Here is a 20,681-nt window from a genome sequence, read left to right as displayed (position 1 = left end):
AGCCAACAGAACAGAAAAGAAAGTTCAGGGACAGGCTAACACGCAGAAGTCATCTGACTTAGGATAAAAGTTGGCACTGCGGTGCAGTTAAGGAAAGATGTATTTTCAACAAATAATCCTGGGTCAATTGGCTATCGCATGGATTAAAAAAAACAACAACAACAACGACCCTGACCTCTCCCTCAAAGCCTACACAAAGATTAATTTCAGATGGCCTGCAGATCTAAGTGTCTCAGTAAGACTTGACTCACCAAGTCTACGGAATCCACGAGTGGCTGGCTTGGTGGAAATACCGAGTCCTCTGTCTCCTCTTCACTCTTCTTGCAGGGCGTTTGCTTTGAAGGAAGCAAGTTATACCACAGAGTGAAAATCTCACTGGAAAAGGGTAGGTCCGCCAGGCTGATCTGAGTTCCCGCCTGTGTGAAAGGAAAGGAAAAAAAAAAAAAAGAAAGAGAGAAAATGAAATGTTTCAATCCATATTTGCTTCCTCTGATATAATGAAGATTATTGGACAAGCTTGTTTTAGGGGGACAAAAAGATGCCATGCTCATGATACAAAGCATTGGTGGATTTCTTTTTTTAAACCTGGAGATGTCTTATATTTTCAGGTGTGAAAAAAATGCAGTTGACTTGAACACCATGAGGGTTAGGGGGGCCGACAGCATTTCCCACTCTGCCGTTGAAAATCCATGTCTAACTTTACAGTTGGCCCCTGTATTCAAGGTTCCACAGCCTCAGATTCAACCAGCCACAGATTATGTAATGTTATGGCACGAATTTAGTAGGAAAAAAAAAATCTGTGTGTAAGGGGACCTTGAAAGAATCCCAGGGTTGATTTTTTGATTGGTATTACAGCTGACCCTTGAACTACATGTGGTTCAGCTGGAGACCGCATGGCTTCCTGAACACCTGGGCACACCTCTAGACACCTGTACCTCAACCCCCTGTGCAACTCTGCTGTGATGTAATGATGTACACAACGGTGGGTTGAACCCGCTATCAGTGACGTACGAAGTCTTCCGTGCTGGCATGCAAGTGACCCATTGCTCTTAACAGTCACACTGAGGTCTTCCTACCAGCTCTACCCCCATCGCTGGGAGAACGTGCTGAAGTAGGGAACTTTACCCAGCGTCCTGCTTAAATTAAATCTGAACAGTGAACTAGGGGTGGGATGTCCTTTTGATATCTATCCATATTCACAAGCTGCGTGACCTTGAACACATGACCCCTCTAAGGAGTTCCTCATCTGCAAATGTCATCACACCCTTTTCCTAAGACTGTCAAGAGGATGAGTGAGATAATGTATGTAAAGTGCCCAGCACTGGGCTCATATTGGGAATAAATACGCATACTCTACAGTGATGGTCATAACAGAGGCCAAAGTTCTTTATCCAAAGGTTAGAAATAAAGAACTCGATTTTTACAGAGGATCATAATTGCTGAGCAAAATCAGAAAGGTCTGAAATAAAGAGAATGGAAAGCAGAAATTAAGACTTCAGGCAAAAAAATGAAGCCACTGCTGGACTGTTGGAGACACTGGGCAGACAGGCAGTAGTTTCAGGGCTGGCGGAACGGCCGCTGGAAAGGGACTCTCAGCACGCCCAGTGGTGCCACCTGAGGGTCGAAACGAGAGGTCCTACCAGGCACTCCTCCCTGCGGTGTTTCCCGACGGAGCACAGGTCCACCCTCAGGGTCTTCTGCTGCAGGGCCGTCTGGGAGACGGCCACTCTGAACACGTCACCGAATAGCAGGGACTCCGCAGCTGGGTGCACTTTCGTTCGAAACAGACAGCTGACGTCACTTGAGGAGGGAAGCAGAGCAACCCGGAAATACCTGCAAAGAACGAGGATGAAATGGATTCACCGGTTCAACAATCCTGGCTTTGCAGCTGGTGTCTGGAATGATCCTCCTGGGGAAGGAGCACCGGGGGACACCGACTCCATCGCCAACCAGGCTCACGGCCACCACGGTCGTCGTTGTCATACCCAGGGGCTCGGAGGCTCTGTTCCTAACACCCTGGTGCCCGCAGCATCCTGGATCATGCCAGGCAGAGCTTGCCCCACCCTGGGGCTGCAGCAAAGGCCCTTGGTAGGGAAGTGAGGGGGACGAGGACCTAGGAGCGGACGGATTTACGTCCCGCCTGCCCGCGTCCGGCTGGTTCCACAGTGACCACCATCTGGACCTGGGAAAGTGGGGACACCAAGTAGACACAGGTGACTGTGTCCCAAAGAACACTCATCCTGTGCATTAGACAAGAAATGCTGATGGTCATTCCCTAGGGATGGGATGTCTTGTCCTTCCAGAGGAAAAGAAACACGAAGGAGCGGACAGTTATGACAATTTAAGAGATGAATTTTTAACAGTTCAAAAAATCACTGCCTAGCATCTCAGAAGTCTCAGATATGATAAATGATTTTATGCTTTGTTAAATTCAGAGGAAGAGTCTGACAAAACAGTACCTTCTACCACCACTTCCAAGTGAGTTTTCTGAGCGCATATTACGTGAGGACCCACAGTCTCTATAAACAGCATGAGGTATCTTCTGTTAAATTCCCAGAAACAGAATACCCATTAAATCCCTCCCCACAGCCCCATTTCCAGGCTTTCTAATTCATATTCTAAAGAGCTTCTTTCTCCGATCATAAAAACTATAAGTTCACGTGAAGAACTGAGGAAGGCCATATTATTTCTGTGTTTTGTATCAACACTGATTACGGGGACCCAGCACGAAAAACCTCGTGGGCCCTGGGCCGCAGCCGTTAAGGCTGGAGGTGTAGCGGGAGAAATCTCTTTCTCTGCCTCCTGTTGCTGTCCTTCAGTCGCTGAGTCATGTCCGACTCCTTGTGATCCCATGGACTGCAGCACGCCCGGCTCCCCTGTCCTCCACTATCTCCTGGAGTTTGCTCAAACTCATATCCATTGAGTCGGTGATGCCATCCAACCATCTCATCCTCTGTCTCCCCTTTCTCCTTTTGCCTTCAATTAGGAGGGAGAAGTCACCGATAGACTCATCAGCTAGTCATCCCTGAACACTACTGATGGGGACCCCCAACCTCAGCGCTGGGAGGCAGGCTCCTGGGGTGCTGGAACCACCCCCTTAAGCCCCCACCTCGCTGCCCTGTTCTTAAAACCAAAGGAGGGGCTGAGCCCGCATCACTCCCTCTTCGTCTCTATCTAGAGCTCATGAAGGCATGACCAGCCCTGCCATATCTTTCCCCGTGTCTTCACCTGGATGAACTGCTAGATGTAAAATTCTCTCTCGGGAATTTGAAGTTCTTCGATTTGTTCTCCACTGATTTTACTTACACTTTTGAAGAGTGAGGTATCAGGAAGGCATGCAGATTTCGGAGTTGTGCTACAATCACCATGAAACTCGACCTTTTTGCGTCGTATCTGTTCAGAGAGAAGTGGATGAGATGAGGCAGGGCACAGGCCACTTGCCGGTGCACGGAGGTGAGAAGCCGCCCTTCCGGAGCTGTCCTCACCTCAGCCCGATCTGCACCTGGGCCGTCTCCATGATCGCAGCGTCCTCCTCGCTGTACGGCACATCCTCAGCCTCACTGGGCCTGCGGGCGGGGGAACGGCAGGCACGGGTGAACGTTTTGCGAACCGGGAAACGCGGAGCTGTGATTGCTGTCTGCCTGCGTGCGTGCTAAGTCACTTCAGTGGTGTCTGACTCTCTGCGACCCCCATGGACTGTAGCCCACCAGGCTCCTCTGTCCATTGGATTCTCCAGGCAAGAACACTGCAGGGGGTTGCCGTGCCCTCCTCCAGGGGATCTTCCCGACCCAGGGATTGAGCCCATGTCTCTTACGTCTCCCTGCATTGGCAGGTGGGTTCTTCACCACTCGTGACACCTGGGAACTGTTTGCCCCTCACCGATTCTGAACAAAAACCTGAAATAATGGCACTCCTGGACTGGCCCGTGGGCCTGACCCCAGTGCAAGCTCGCGCTTTCAAATCTGGCTTCCCCTCGTCGGGAGGACTCTGCACCTGGGCTCCGAGGGGGAGGCCTGCCTGGTGGCTGGCTTTCCCACGGCTCCCCGGGACGTGCCGCACCCCGGACTGGGCTGCCCAAGAGCTGCACACATGAGAAGCTCCGTGAGCCAAATGGGCACTGGGTGGCTGCTGTGGCGTGCCCAGCAAATCAAGCTTGCGGGATTTCCCTGGTGGTCCAGTGCACAGGGGACACGGGTGTGACCCCTGGTCTGAGAACTCAGATCGACACGCCTCAGGGAAATGACACCCTTGCACCACAGCTACATGGAAGTCTGGGCGCCGAAGCTAGAGAAGCCCACAAACCACAGTGGCGATGCCCCGTGCTGCTACCTAGACCTGACACAAAAAAATAAATAGATTTTTAAAAATCGCGTTTATGTCTCTAAGAGGTTCAGCTGATGAGCACATCAACCTGTTCCTCACTTCCCTGCCAGTGGGATGCTGCCAGCACCTCTGACCTTCTCAGGCCTGCCCCTGCTTTCATGCCCACAGCCCTTCCCCGCTGCAGCGAGTGGACGGAGGGAAGGGCCCTCCCAGCCGGTCACCCACGCGCGTGCAGCAGCCACTCGGGCTGGGTCCTTACTGTTTCACGAACGCTTCGTAGACCCCGCTGTCCCCAGCCACCGACTCATCCGAGACCGCAGCCGACACACAGGCGGTCTTCTCCCCCAGCAAGTGAATTCCTCTTCTTTTTGGTAACGATTTTTCAACATCTAGGGAGGGGAGAGTGACAGCAACCGTTAATATTTCTTCTTAGGAAAAGTTAAGTCTAACAACGCACGCACGCACGCACGCACGCACGCATGCATATGGTTTGGTTCTGAGAAACTCAAAATAAAATTTCCACTGAGAATCAAGGATGGTACTATTCAAGTCAACAGAAGTGGATGATTCCAGGCGCTATGACTTACAAAATCCTGGGATGCTTGTTATTTTGGTCATTATTTGGGAAAGAATCTGGTGTTTCCGTCCCGGGATGTTTTAAGGGGAGGGATCAGTGGCACACTGTCTCCTGGGTCCCCTGCCTCCCTCGTCTGGGTGATCACTACAGACGCCACGGTCGGGGGTAAGAAGCTGTCTGCCTCCCTCAAGTGTTGGAGAAGTTTCTATAACAGCTTCTGGCACTCGATGGAAGAAACGTCTCTCCAGTCTCCATCTCCCCAGCTGCTGCTCTAATAGAAGTTAAAGGGGAAACGTCTTTGACTTACAGAATTCCTCACTGGCTAAATACCATTAAAAACTGTGAGTTACTGAATCCTCACTGACTCCCACTTAACTTTTATCTCTGACTCATATTCATGGCTGGGCGTCCTGCGGAGAGCCGGCAGCCTCCTCTGAAGCTGCGCTCCCGTGTAATAAGCTGCAAGCCTATGGTGCGCTTTCATCCTCGGCCAGTGGAGAGCCCGGGAGAGAGCAGGGATCCACACTGGTATGCATTTCGCCCCCCTTCTGAGTCGTGACTTTACATCTTGTTAAGATGTTTAAGACTTGAGGCTCTAGATTCTGGATTGATTGCTGCCTTTCCCTTTCTATTTCTGGCAGGGGGAAGGCATCTTCTTTGATGATGGAGTGCCTTCTCTCCACCCACCCCTCCTTCAGGAGTGGTAAAGGTGATGACATGATTTATTGATTACCCCCAGGAATAACCACAGCAGCCTGACAGAGAGTGACTGCGGAAGGACTTCGGAGGTGTTCTTGATTTCCGCCATCCAGCAGGGACACGATGAAATGCTCGGGAACTGGGGTCCTTCAGGCCCAGAGCACAGGAGAAAGGCACAATACCCACTCTTCTCTCTTCCCTCTCTCTTGCTTTATCTTCCCTTTGTAGATATCAGTGGTTTGTGGTAGGAACTGGGTTTGGCAGATTTTGCACTGCTCCGTGTCATAGGGGTGATATTAACTCCCATGAGCGGCACACTGAGTGCCAGGCGTGGCTGATGCTCCTGATGCATTATGAGAGCATCAACCTTCCCAGCGTCCCACGAAGTAGATCCCGTGTTGCCCCCACCTTGCAGGTGAGAAGCTAATGAGCCTGAGAGATGGGGCAATGCGCTCGCTGGAACTGAGGAGCCCCTGAGATGTGAGTGCAGGTCGGGCGGGCTCTGGGGGGTGGCGGGCCCCAGTGCCACACACCGCACGCCTTCCTGGGGGCAGGCGTGAGGCCCTGCAGCAGGTCTCTGCTTTGCTGGAGCCATTCTGTAAACACTGCTTCGGTGCTCCTTTTCTTTGCGGCTAATTATTTCAGTCAACACGTCACTTGCAGCTTTGGCACCTGCCGGGCAAGCGGCACACGAACCACCCAGCATCTCTGTCTGCACCCCGGGCGCTGGAGTCTCTTTCTTATCGTGTTCAGGGCGGGCTCCTCAGACCACAGCTGTGACCACCTGCCAGCCAAGGTGCATGCCATCCCGGGATCTTTACAACCACATCCACTGTATTAAAAGCTCCGGCCTCGCAAAGGCAAGCAATTAAAGCGTAGGAGACTTTCCCTCTGTTTCTGCCTCTCTGAGCTCAGGCAGGAGTGGGAACTCAACCCCATGGCAACTAGCTCTACAGCCAGAAGGTGGCAGGGCGACACCGCAGGCTGGGACCGCTTTCTCCAAATTAACTCTCTGCGGAAAGGGAGAGTCTGGCGTGAAGCAGAAACTGTATTTATAGAGAATTCCCATAGCAATCTAAACATTGAACCTTGGTACTAATTAGCTGCTATGCTAATTGCCTTGGTTTGAATCTCTTTTAGGCCAACTTTGAGGAAAAAAAAAAGCCCTCTTCCCCACCTCACTATTTCAGAAACAGCCCCTTATCTGGAAGGTTGAAGAACGTTCACAAAGTATGTCCCCAGGCAGCTGCAGGACACAGCAGGGTTCCAGACGACAAAATGGACATGTAACGGTTAAATCTATTAAATACGGAAGGTGATTTATATTTGATGAGAAAAAAAAAAAACTGTGCAAGTTATAGCAATAAACGTTCTTTCCCAAATGAAGCCAAAATGAAAAAAGAGCAGCAGAAAGAGAAGGGGGACGTGTACCAATACTTGCTCCCACAGAAAAAGTAACCTCCCCTCATCCCTGAAGATGGTTTGGCGGGGGCAGCTTAGAGCGTGGTCTCCGTGTACCTGCGGGCCCCTCGTACAGTGGCTCCTGAGCACACTCGCCAAGCTCCTTGTTCTCGTCCAGCAGAGACGGGGGCGCTCCTCCCGGGTCAGGGTCCAGCAGCAGCTGATGCTCTCTGAGGCTGATGTCTGCAAAGTGGCCGCTCAGCTCACAGTCCTCAAAGTCAGCAGAGAACTGGTGGAGGGGGCCGTCGTGGGGAGACATGGGGAACGCGCCTTCCAAGACCAACGGGGAGCCGGGCGGGGACAGGGAAGACAGGGAGGACCTTGAGGACAGGGACGTTACGGACTTGGGGGCCTCGGCCAGGGGGGTGGGGTGGCCTGGGGCTGCAGCTGCCGCCCCCCTGGGGCCGCCCTGGCCAGGCTGGCTGGGGGACTTGGCCACCTCGTGTTCGTGGATGGTGGTGATGGGGCCGGAAGGCATGTAGCCGCCTTTCTCCTGCAGGAGGAAGTCCAGTTTGTACTGATAATCCGCGTCCAGCTGGTCGCCCTGGCTGGTGTAGTAGAGCTCGCTGGAGCTGAGGGAGTTGAGCGACCCTCTGCTGGACGTGTTCAGGGACCCCCGGCTGGAGGCCAGGGAGCCCAGGCTGCTCCCGGAGGACACGGACAGCGTGCTGGCGGAGAGGCTGGGAGAGAAAGGCGCACAGTGAGAGCCTGGACGCGGGCTTCCCTGGCGGCTCAGCGGCAGAGACCCCGCACGCTGAGCAGCCGTGCAGCCTGTGCACCACAGCTGCTGAGCCTGGGAGCTGCAGCTACGGACGCCCGAGCACCCTGGAGCCTGTGCTCAGCGACAAGAGACGCCACTGCCACGAGCAGCCCAAGCACAGCAGCTAGAGGGGCCCCTGCTCGGCATAGCTGGAGAAAAGCCCGTGCAGTGACGGAAAACCAGCACAGCCAAAATAAATAAGTAAGACCAAACAGAAACAAAGCAAGAAGCTGCGATGATGTGGATGGAAGCCCTTGCTGGCTCCTTCGGCAGAGAGGGAAGGAACCCAGTGATGTCAAAGATCAAGGTCAGCGACCGGGGAAAGGGCACCTGCAGCCACGCCACACGTTTCCATGCCCAGTCTCGAACATGTCCAACCCGGCTCTCGAAAGACTCTCTAAGGAGCAATCCTACCTTACCAAAAATCATCCTCCTTGTGTAAAAGTTTACAAAAAATTTAAAAAGGGATCAAACATCTACTGATAAATCTATCCGCATAAATATCCAGAAGCGACTGTGCAACTAAAAATATATAAAAGTGTGTGTGTGGAGGTAAACACCATGAAGGGTTACTGCTGTGACTTTACTTAGAGAACGAAATCTTTTATTGTGAGAGAGGAAAAAGCCAGCTTCTAAAGACAAAGGCCGCTAGGCTCACTCCCCTTCTTCCTCTTTCTGTGTATATTTTGGAAGTGAATGTGTGGCTATTTTAGGGCAAATCTCCCTTTTTAAAAGAAGGGATGATGTGGAGAAATGTGTTATTTTCCTAAGTATGTCCTGGTCATTAAAATATATCTTCTTCCCAACACACTGCAAACAGCTTCCAAATAGGACCCTGGGGTTCATGAAAGCAAACAAACAAATCTCTCCAACTTTAAATCTGGTCGATCAGGTTTTAACTGTACTAGTGTGACTATTTTCTTACTTTTAAGTCATCAAAAATCAAGAGGAGGTAATTGAAGCAGAATTGCAACATGCCTGAAGGTAGCCAAGAAAAATTTTCCCTTCAGGAACCAAACAGACTTACTTTTTAAGTTGTGAATGCAAATATGTAGTTAATTTAGTAGTTTCTTCAAGTTTCTGTAGCAGCTCTTTCCTTCGCTCTTCCAATTTCAATCTAGACAAAAAAAAAAAAGGAGATAAATAAATTTATTTTCAACATAACGACAATAAGCATAGAAACTGAAGGGAGAATTAAAAGATTCTTATTATTTTCCCTTGTGAAATCAAAATGAACTCAACACAGAGAAAACAGAACCACCCATCAGAAGGAAAGTGGTCAGAGCCATCCGCAGCCACTGGGTGAAGGCGGAGGGATGTCCACATGGCCAGTGTCACTAGACCTTGTAGAGTTCTGGTATTCTAAAATTTTCTTAAATTTTCTTAAATGAGTGAAAAAACCTCACACTCACAAATTAGGGAAAGACAGTGGGGAGGAAAAGAAAACAAAGGAGATGAGCAAAGATTAAGGATCCTTCTGCAGCCTCGTGACTTCCGCTTCCGTTACTAAAACATCTGACAACAATAACAGGAATTAGGAAATAACAGGAATTAGGAAGGATCATCTGAGCATGGAATTTGGTAAGGACTGTTCCGAAATCACATTCGGTGACAAGAATTCCAATCTCATTTTGATGAGAATTCTGGCGATTAAGAAACAAATTAGTCCAGTGTCCATATTGCCAATGTGAGCTAATCTTGGCTTAACCCTTTGAGCAAGCAAAAGACATAAAAGTGATTTCCATTAACAGCACCTCTCATCACCTGCGACTGGATTTTCATGAAATTTAATCCACATTCAGCTGAACAAGTTTTTATGAGATTGAAAAAAAAATCCAAGTATTATGGAACTGTGTACTTGAGTAAGCCATTTATTTTTTATTTTTTATTATTTATTTATTTATTTATTTTTAATGTTAAAATCTTTAATTCTTACATGTGTTCCCAGACATGAACCCCCCTCCCACCGCCCTCCCCATAACATCTCTGTGGGTCATCCCCACGCACCAGCCCCAAGCATGCTGTATCCTGCATCAGACATAGACTGGCGATTCAATTCTTACATGATAGTATACATGATAGAATGCCATTCTCCCAAATCATCCCACCCTCTCCCTCTCCCTCTGAGTCCAAAAGTCTGTTATACACAGCTGTGTCTTTTTTCCTGTCTTGCATACAGGGTCGTCATTGCCATCTTTCTAAATTCCATATATATGTGTTAGTATACTGTATTGGTGTTTTTCTTTCTGGCTTATTGAGTAAGCCATTTTAAAAATACGTCAAGCATACTGTCTACATCAGGGTCTTTAGACATCATTGAAAAGAGCAGAAGGAGACCCAGGAAATCACCACAATTTCGGTTCTGGGGTGGGCTGCTTACTGGCGTGTCCTTATGGTAAGTCACCTAGCTGTGGCTCCTGACTTCCTCATCTGTAAAATGGTGATTATAATCCTGCCGTGTCCACCTGCTAAGGCTGTGCAAGAGCTCAAACAGAGCCAGCCACGTGCGTGAAAGAACTCCTCAGACATCAAAACCAATCTCCCGTGTTCAGAGTCTCAGCACACCCCGCAAGGTGCCGATACAAAAATTAGCTACTTTTCTTTGCAGAGAAAGAAAAATTCCCTAATTTTTCAACCTCTTTGAAATCCTATGTACGTTTTAGGCAGCGAGGAAATATGCCCATATTTTATTTATAGATACCTATCCTTTGATGTGCCACCAACACAATTTCACTCTGTGTTAAAAAAAAAAAAAAAAGTAACTCTTGTCATTCTGTTTAGTACTTCAAAGGGTGATAAATTCTTAATTCACAGCTTTCACAGGTGTATTTTGAAAAGGAGTACGGTCCCTTTTTAAAAAAAAAAATCTCTTAAAGATAAACAAAAACAAGGAAAAATATTAATTCAAAGTAGATGAACTGAATTAGAAGGCACACAAGGTCTGGAGAAAGTCCTTCAATCCACCTGACACAGAAGCAGTACTTCTGAGGTAAGTTTTAAAACTGTCACATATACACGAAGGTGTTCTGGTGTGTTAAAAAGAGAGACATTACTTTGCCAACAAAGGTCCATCTAGTCAAAGATATGGTTTTTCTAGTAGTCATGTTTGGATGTGAGAGTTGGACTATAAAGAAAGCTGAGCACCGAAGAATTGATGCTTTTGAACTCTGGTGTTGGAAAAGACTCTTGAGAGTCCCCTGGACTGCAAGGAGATCCAGCCAGTCCATCCTAAAGGAAATCAGTCCTGAATATTCATTGGAAGGACTGATGTTGAAGCTGAAACTCCAATCCTTTGGCCATCTGATGCGAAGAGCTGACTCTTTTGAAAAGACCCTGATGCTGGGAAAGACTGAAGTCGGGAGAAGGAGACGACAGAGAATGAGATGGTCGGATGGCATCACCGACTCAATGGACATAAGTTTGGGTAAACTCCAGGAGTTAGTGATGGACAGGGAGGCCTGGTGTGCTGCAGTCCATGGGGTCACAGAGTCAGATATGACTGAGTGACTGAACTGAACTGAGAGCTTCAATGTGACAGTGTGTTTCATGCTGCAATTTAAATTCAAAGCTTTGTGCCCTAGTCAGTCATACTTGATGGTCCCCGTGTCCTCCCCTGATGATGGCTCAGGTGCTGCTCTTCTGGACCCTTTCTGTTTCCCTTGAACCCCTGAGGCCCGGCCTGTGTCCCGCCACTGTACCCTAAGCTCCTGGAGGGCAGGCCCCAGCTCTTTCTCCCCATTCCACCCAGGGAGAGCCCGGGACCCCCTCCCCAGACCCCGTCCAGCAGGTGTCTAGGTAACAGGTCACTGGGAGAAGCTTAACGAAGGCCCCAGGAGTCACAGAAGCCCCACCAGGTGGGTGCGGCTCTCACTGTCCTTGGTCAAGCGCCCCACCTCCTGTCTTTGATGGGGTCAGAGCCTCTTTCGGTGGGAGCTGGTTCCTGGTCTCCTTCCTGGAAAATGACCTCTCCCTCTTCCTCTGTGGTAGGGCCCAAGTTGCTCAGACGTCAGCCTGTCTCCCCTCACCCTTCTCCAGCCCCGGCTGGTGGTCCTCCTGAGTGAGAAGGATCTCTTCCACCTGGCCCGGACGGAGCCCTCCCACGGTCCCACAGCTCCACACCACAGCTTGTCATACCCCTCACCTCTGCCCCAGTGTCCCCAGGGGGAAGGCGCACGTCATCTACAGAAGGAACAAGCTCCTTTTCCATTAAAAAAAAAACCCCAAACAAAAATACATTCATACCCCCTCCCACTTGCTACAAATTTTTTTTTCAGTGAGTGAAGTGAAAGTTGCTCAGTCATATCTGACTCTTTGTGACCCCATGGACGGTATAGTCCATGGAATTCTCCAGGCCAGAATACTGCAGTGGGTAGTCATTCCCTTCTTCAGGGATCAAACCCAGGTCTCCCACATTGCAGGTGGATTCTGTACCAGCTGAGCCACAAGGGAAGCCCTTTTTTTCAGAACCAGTGGCAAAAATATTCATATAATTAAGAGAGAATGAAGACATCTTGGCAAGACGTAAGGCAAAACCTCTAAGAGTTACGAAAAAAGAAGGAGCAATGTTAAGATCTTATCAGCTGTAGGAAAGCTCAGGGTTTAAGGAATTTCAGTAACTGTAAGGAAAGGACAGGCAGATGCGTAGGAAGGCTTTTTTCACTGGAGAGCCATTTCTCTTTGCGGGAGATGGGTCACACGGGAGCATTACTCCGCCGGATGCGCTTTATGACCACTAGGGGGCGAGCTTGATCTCCTTGGTCCTGAGAGTCAGTGACCCCTCAAGGACTGGGGCTGGGGGATTCTAGAGGCTCACCCGCCTACTGAAAATTCATGTGAGTTCTGTGGGCTCCTGCAGAGACCACAGGTCAGTAACGACCCAGAATCTCACCTGAGAATCTCTTAAATCTTGAAATTTAAGAGACACAGACACAGACGCTCAAGAGCATCAAGGTAATTCAGGGAAACAACTGAAGTCTGCCTTCTGACCCTTCCATTTTGTTCCTTTTGGTCTTGCTCAGATGGATCCCTACCTGGCCAGCCCGGCTCACACCTGCCTGCGGGCTGAGCCTGCAGCTCACAAGACGAGAGATGTCAGCGCGGGAGGGGAGGAGATGCGGGGGAGTGACGACAAGTATTTAAGACGGTGAAAGGCCGTCATCTGTAAAGGGTCCCCTTGGATATTTTCTCACACTCCTGAAAGCTGTGACGCTGCAGCCACCAGTCGTCGCCGTCAGCACCTTAACTCACGGAGGCCAACGCTCCCCGCACGGTCACGGTCAGACAGGTGCCCATGCTAATGCGTGACCAGGAATGTCAGAGATGCTTTTCCCTGCCCACCACCCCCACCTTCTCCAGCACTCTACTTCTCAAATGCTTTGGTATTATGTCAGCACACAACCTTAAACGCGTATAGAGGACAAGGCATGCAAGAAGCCAAGAAGTTTAAAAAAAAAAAAAAAGGAAAACCAAAAGTGACTGGATTATGGCTGGGGATTTTAAACTTACTTCCAGGTCACCTGAGAATATGCAAATGTGAGTTTCTTGCCCTTCATTCTGCTCCTTACCTGTGGGCCTAAATGATGGGTGCGGGGTGGGGTTCTAAAGGGCTGCTTGGCCTATGGTTGAGACAGGGAAACAGGTCTGGGCATCTGTCAGCACAGCCTGGACCCCGGGGGGTGATGGCCTCATGGTGAACCTGCACACACAGGTCCCCCGGCCTGAGAGTGCAGCTGATCCATTTACAAAACTGCATTTTTTTTTTTTTTTAGATCAAATGATCAATTTATACCTTCCCACAGGAAGATCTAAAAATGGCTTAAAGTATTTTCCTTTCTATTTTCCACCTGCTCCAGATGAGTGTTTCAACTGACAAAGTCCAAGCGAACGTCTTGTGACCTGGTGAAATATCAAAGGGAGCAAGACGTCTTTTCCTTGTGAACTGAAAAGCAATCAACTTTTGCATTCTTGTGAGCAATAAAGCCCAGAGTAGGAAGCTTTGCGCTGCTCTAACAGTCCAGATAATCTCTCTTATCAGAGTGCGATAGTTTACAGCCACTGTTATCAGACTGCATTCCTGGTTTTCTGTCAACATTCCTTACTTATTCAACATCTGTCTCAGGCATTTTCACGTTCTCAACAATCACGGAGGAGCCACGGGGCCCAAGGAGAGTGTGCTTTACTGCTCTATGGGGGGGATGTCCTTTCATGCTGGCTCTCGGTCCATCAAGGGCAGGTGCATTTGAGATTCCCGGACCATGGAGGACGGCCCGGAGCCCTGGGCGGGAACGCACCTCTCGGCCAAGGCCCGGCTGGGCGCACCCCTCACGGCCAGCAGCTCCTCCTCCAGCCGCTGCCTCTCGGCCTCCAGGCTCTCCAGCTCGTCCTGCGTGCGCCTCTGCGGGGTGACGAACTGCAGCTCCTTCAGAAGCTCTTCCTTCTCGTGGATCAGCATCAGCTTCTCCTTCTCTATGTCCAGCGTCCCAGGCCACGCCTCGCTGTCCAGCTTTGACAGTTCAATTTTCAGGTTGGCCATACTGAAATAAAACCTAGAGTCAGTATCTTCTAAGAACCTATAATGGAGAATAATCTGAAAAATAATATGGTGGTGGTTTAGACGCTAAGGTGCGTCTGACTCTTTTGTGACCCATAGACGGTAGCCCACCAGGCCCCTCCATCCATGGGATTCTCCAGGCAAGAATACTCGAGTGGGTTCCCTTCTCCAGGGGATCTTCCCAACCTAGGGATCGAACCCATGCCTCCTGCATTGCAGGCAGATTCTTTACCATCTGAGCCACTGGGGAAGCCCCCCACCCCCACAATAATATATGTGTATATGTATAACTGATTCACGTTGCTGTGCACCTGAAACATTGTGAGTCAACTGTACTTCTATAAAATATATATATTATGAAAATAAAATAAAATAAAATGGTCGTGCACATTCTAAGAAGTCCCAAGGAGAGGGAAACACTAGGCAGGCTAAGTTTGGGGTTGACCCCCAGGGGCAGCTGTGACAGGGAGGAGAGGGTGAGAGGCTGACCGAACCGCAGCCCCTAGTCAGGTCCCCGAGCTGACGCTACACTTCTCATCCGCCTCACCCTCCCCACCTTTAGAATCCAGGTTATCACACCTACTACCTGAAAAGAAGGATGAAGGTCAAACTATACAGATGCTTAAGAAGCAGAGGACCAGTCAGTCCTGATGCGTGGAGGAACACCTGAGGACTTTGTTAAAAAAGACAAACCAGCAACTCTGGTGAGTGACGCCTGAAATGCTGTCATGCTGGCTCCCTTCCTCTGGGTCGAGATGCTGAACCCGGGCTACGCTGGCAGCAACTGAAGATCAGCCAGTTGGGTGAGGGGAGAAGACAGGGCTGGGCCACCCGGAACCACAACCAAGGCAGCCCCTCAAGGTCCCAGTGTCGCCAGCGAAGAGCAGGCGGGCTGGGCCTCCTCCAGCCATGTCCTTCGACGCGCACAGGGAGCTCGCTTCCCGCTCCGGGGCCTGGGTGGAATCTACACCATGTGCCGCGCGCCTCGACCTGGTCTTGCTCTGCACGCGGCTGGCGGGGCATCCAGCACAGGCGGCACGGCGGGAGCGGCCCTACCGGGGTGGCGGTAGGAAGGGGCAACGTGGCCAGGAGTGCGGGGAGGAGGAAAACGCAGCCAAGGGACTCCTCCCCAGCTTCATGGTTTTGCTGACCCCAGACCTCACCGCGTCTAGAGCTTTGTACTCAACCATCAAGTCAACTCCGGATTCAATCAGAAGGACCACCCGAATCCAATAACTTGGTCTTGGGCACCATGAGGACTGTCGGGACTGTTCACTAGAGGAACGGCACTTGGCTGTTTTGACCACAAGCACACGATCAAGACAAATTATGGGGAGTCCCCTGGTGGTCCAGTGGCTAAGACCCCTCACTCCCAACTCTGGGGGCCCTGGGTTCAAATCCTAGTCAGGGAACCAGACCCCACATGTCACAGCTAAGAGTCTGCAAGCTACAACTAAGATTTGGGGCAGTGAAACAAATAGATAAATAAATATCTTTCAAAAAGATAAACTATGAACACAGCTGATATTGGCATTGCTGGTAAGTCACTTCAGTCGTGTCCGACTCTGTGCGACCCCACAGACAGCAGCCCATAGACAGCAGGCTCCCCTGTCCCTGGGATTCTCCAGGCAAGAACACTGGACTGGGTTGCCATTTCCTTCTCTGATGCATGAAAGTGAAAAGTGAAAGTGAAGTCGCTCAGTCTTGTCCGACCCTCAGCGACCCCATGGACTGCAGCCCACCAGGCTCCTCCGTCCATGGGATTCTCCAGGCAAGAGTACTGGATATTGGCATTAGGAACCCTATATTCCTACTTCAAAATGTTGGATGATTACTCTGGTATTATCACAGCACATAGCAGAAGACGATGAAGAGAGAAAAGGGGGTGCCTGCCCCCCCTTTTAGATGGAGGAAGTTGTAGAGGAGAAGAAAAAGGTGACTGAAAAACGTTATCAGGACCAAGAGGGAGGCAGCTTCACATTCTGGTGCCTTGAGTTTCCTGTTTGAGTTAAAAAGAAAGTTGCCACCTTAAACTATGCTGTGTGTATAATGTACTTGTGATTTTCACCTGTTGTCTGCACTTATGATAGATGTAACATCAGCTATTCTTCAGCTTTAACCACAAAACTGTAAACAACTGTCTCAACGTACTGGAAAATTAATCATCAAAATGCTAAATAAGCATGATATTATTGGCTTCATTAAGCATGTAAAACAAAGGCTGCAGGAGAAAACAGGTTTCCGAGAAACACAACCCAAACACAAGTAAACACAAAATTCTTTACTTATTCAGAATTAAGGAAGAAAAAGCACTTTCAACACATGCAGAAACCCCCGAGACGTACCATCTCCTCAGAATCACTAGTAACTAAAGCAAAACCTCAAATGGTAACAAACAGCAATGTAACCGAATGGGAAAGAACCAACATCTTAAGTCTTGATGGGACTGAATTAAACAACTGAATTGTGAGCAATGATGTAGTGAAAGAAAGAACAGCACCTGTTGCTTGTGGGATCGGGCATTAGGTAGGTCTTGAATTTGATTTGGAAAGAGTGCGCTAAATCTGGGCAAGAAACTGTGACGCTTTCTTGGAACACCTAGAAGACAAGTGCTGTTTAAGCTCCAGATGGAGCCAGCGTCCAGCAGAAGCTCAAGCTGGCCCAAGGGAAGTCGAGTCAAACCCCAAGGACAAAGGGGGATGAGGCTCGCCTCCCCAAGATTAATTCTAAGTTACGGCCGTTCTCCTTCGGAAAGCCAGACACTGATCCTGGCTTTGTTTATGTCGGAGCCAAGGAGTTCTGGCGGCTCGGGGGCTGGCGTGCTCATAGCTGGAGCGACCCGAACAGGCTCCCAGGTCCCCAGGCCGCAACAGCACAAAGGAGCCCTCAGTCCCGGTCGAGGGGAACCGCTAGTGCCGGACGTTAGAAGCAGACAACGTGGTGCATGACGCTTTTCCTACCCTCAAGAAATTTACAGTCCACCTGGGAAACTTTACAGGCATTAAAATTAGCTGGGTATAATGCTGCTCAGAGAGGCGAAGTGACTTGCTCAAGCTCACGGTGGTTAATAATTTGTGGAACAAAGCTTCCGGTTCTTTCAGTAAATCAAAGAGCCAAGTAATATTAGTAACAGAGGCTACGGAGAGGTAAATACTGGACTGAGGCAGATCAAATAATGGCATTGTTAAAGCCAGACAACCTCTAAGAAATCTGGCCAATGACTTTTTTTTTTTTAATTTTTAAGATTTATTTATTTATTTTTGATGTGGATTGTTTTAAAAACCTTTATTGAATCTGTTACAATACTGCTTCTGTTTTATGCTTTGGGTTTCTTTTTTTTTTGGCTGCGAGGTCGATGGGATTCCCAGCTTCCCACCCCCTGCATTGGAAGATGAAGTCTTAACTACTGGACTGCCGAAGAAGTCCCTAGCCAATGACTTTTAAATTCTCATCATCACCAGTATTAACAGATGGACTTCAATATCCACCTACTGGGCTGCCTTGCAGTGGGAAACCACACACTTTCTCAGCTGAGCAGCTCATGCTTCTGATAACACGGGCCTGTGCCCCCGTGCCTTCCTAGACAATGGAGCAGCAGCACCTGCACACTCTTAAAAGCAAAATGATGAAGGGTTTCGGTGTGACCCTGTCTCTCAGAACAAGCACAGTTCCTACGTTATGAAAACCTGCTCAGTCTGTCACCAACTTGAGGACGGAGGAGTCTCCCAGACCCTCTCTGGAGGCACAGGTGAGAAAAAGGCAGTGAGGCTGTGCTGAAGAAGAGTGGAGAGGGTAAAGGAGGGACCACCCCAAAACTGAGCGACACCCAGACATCCCCCAGGACACCAGCGGGGGGCTTCCCTCCGACACCGAGGAAGGTGCTGGAAGCTGTTTACCTTCAACTCCGAGCTGCTACCAAGCCCAGCACCCGAGTCTCTGCAGCACTGTCTGGGGAACCAACTTCCTCACTTTAAATTGTGAGTAGGTACCGTACAGCCTTAAAGCTTCTTCCTTCCAGAAAGAAGGGGACAGTTCCATTCCTGCCCTTCTCACGAATTCTCCTTGTTCTTTGGCTTTGGGTGGGGTGGGGGAGACCCCACAACCTTTATATTCCAAGATCTGAAGGGTGATCTCCGTAAAACACGCTTGGCGAGTGCCCAGCAGATGTCACCACAGGAATAAAGATGAACTCCGGAAAACGCCGGGGAGCCCACTGACCCCTGACTGCCACACAGTGCCCTGCTCTTACCTTCTTTTCGCTTCTTCATACTGGAGGCTCAGCCTGACCTTTTCAGCTAAATTTGATCTACTTCTCACTCCGATCTAGTTAAAAAAAACAAAAGGGGAAAAAGTCAATTAACTCTGCTAATGAATGAAGTAAAACTGCTTTTGTTTCTAGGAAGTACGAGTAATTGAAAAGCTAAAGAAGATAGTACTGAAATTGGGAACACCAGTTTGCAAAGGCACTTACTTTCGCGTCTCAGTGGGGACAAAACATTTCTTTTTAATTCAAGCTTGCTGAATTTTTTTCAAAGACTTTAACATCCTTTTCTCTACACATTAAAATCAGGATTAAAAAAAATCAGGTAAATGCTTCTGGTGTCTAAGAGTTTATGAAGGGCTTACAGGTCAATAAAATTTATGAACTGGAACTAATTTCCTTGTCTCTGTGAGCCAAAATTTCCATCATTTAACTTCAAATGCATAAACATAAATTACTTCAAAAATTAATTTTTCAAACAGGTAAGCCCTACTGTTGATCTCTATCTGCTCTACTTTCATAGCACAGAATTCAAAGAACACAAAAATAACTGGGAACTTATTGAAAAGTAAATATCTGCTAATGGTGTCCCAAAAGGTAGACTATAAACTGGTAATAATATTCAGACCACATTAAATATTTTCAAGTGCCAGGTATAAACCACCAATCAAACATTTTAATATAATCAACTTCAGATGTGTAAAAACAAGCTCTTTGGTTTCATTTTTAAAGGCATATATTTATGTTTTTCATTAGCCTTAATGTGTATTTGGAAGGACCTTAATTTCCAAGGCTCTAAACTTAAGAGGAAAAACTTAAATTCTCATGTGTCTCTTATCTTTCAATAGAGTCTCTGAATAAATACAGTATGAGAAAGTTTGAACCAAGCTATTTATCTGGACAGATTCTGATATGCTTGGCTGCTGCTGCTACTGCTGCTAAGTCGCTTCAGTCGTGTCCGACTCTGCGACCCCATAGACAGTAGCCCACCAGGCTGCACAGTCCCTGGGATTCTCCAGGCAAGAATACTGGAGTGGGTTGCCATTTGATATGCTTGGCACTTAGGCAGAAAAGATAAGGCTAAGGTTTGTAAATCCAGTCTTATGAGTACGAACTGCTGCATGCACACAGCTGAAACTCGCAGCCCCTTTCTGGCCCCCTCCCATCCGCCAGCGACGCCATAATCAGGGCCCTTTCACACGGATAACTTACATCCCCAGAGATGCTGGTTTGTGAGCCCGTGTCCAGGGTCTGTCTGGAGAGGGAGAGATGCGAGTTCACAGGACTGGATCTCAGGTCTGGCTCAGATGTGCCGATGCTCTGGTCCACGTGAAACCGCCCCTGCAGCTTAGCAAGGCTCTGTTCAGGAAACACAAAGCACTTCAAGCACTGAAGGGGGTGAAACTTCCCCACCAGGGAAAAATTACGTCGAAAGAGCTAATCTCAGTGGAAACAACAATTCCTTTATCTTAGTGGGTGTTTATCACTTTAAATGACTGACAAAAATAAGGGTACAAGACAGTTTTTGCACATAAATGCAGACTCTGAAAATATGTGAGATCATATTAAAACAGGCTATCTTCTCTTTCTCAAGACAGCCTGGGAATTCTTCATCCTGTGAATCATGGTATCTTAATATTTAATAGATGCATTTCTTATTTTAAAAATTTTTTGAATTAATTTTTAATTGAAGTATAGTTGAATTATAATGTTGGGGTAATTACTGCTGTACAGCAAAGTGACTCGTTATACATACAAATGCATTTCTCTTTTTGAAAAATTTGTTAAAAAGTCTATTTTAATGAGGGCTACCCATTTTATGCAGTAGAAATTCTGGAGACATGGGATACCTATAATGCAATCTCATTTTAGATAAAGTAGGCAAACTTCCTACTGATGTCCACAGTTATGCCATTTGATATCTGGATAGGATGCAAGAGATTATTTAGCTCATATAGACGTTAGAGATTAGGAAACTGAGGCCCAGAAGCTGCAGTCGATCAGTACCTGCAATGATGTTTGTTTTGGGAAAGTGCATAATTACAATTGA

General features: G+C 48.5%; 1 protein-coding gene across 1 annotated transcript in view; it reads right to left on the bottom strand.

Annotated features, from left to right (window-relative positions):
* WWC2 (WW and C2 domain containing 2) overlaps positions 1-20,681 on the bottom strand; it is a 147,467-nt gene that overhangs the window by 23,160 nt on the left and 103,626 nt on the right. The window contains exons 7-16 of the mRNA XM_052661316.1: positions 19,844-19,990; positions 18,620-18,693; positions 14,111-14,353; positions 8,848-8,937; positions 7,118-7,740; positions 4,583-4,712; positions 3,486-3,566; positions 3,307-3,393; positions 1,641-1,833; positions 252-416 (exon numbers count right to left, since the gene is read on the bottom strand). Coding sequence (XP_052517276.1) covers positions 252-416; positions 1,641-1,833; positions 3,307-3,393; positions 3,486-3,566; positions 4,583-4,712; positions 7,118-7,740; positions 8,848-8,937; positions 14,111-14,353; positions 18,620-18,693; positions 19,844-19,990 — 1,833 coding nt within the window. The remainder of the gene's footprint in view (positions 1-251; positions 417-1,640; positions 1,834-3,306; positions 3,394-3,485; positions 3,567-4,582; positions 4,713-7,117; positions 7,741-8,847; positions 8,938-14,110; positions 14,354-18,619; positions 18,694-19,843; positions 19,991-20,681) is intronic.

Source organism: Budorcas taxicolor, chromosome 24 (assembly GCF_023091745.1).
Source record: "Budorcas taxicolor isolate Tak-1 chromosome 24, Takin1.1, whole genome shotgun sequence".
In the NCBI taxonomy this organism is placed as follows: Eukaryota; Metazoa; Chordata; class Mammalia; order Artiodactyla; family Bovidae; genus Budorcas; species Budorcas taxicolor.
The sequence above is the reverse complement of the archived record's forward strand: the minus strand, read 5'-3'. Positions and strand labels throughout refer to the sequence as shown.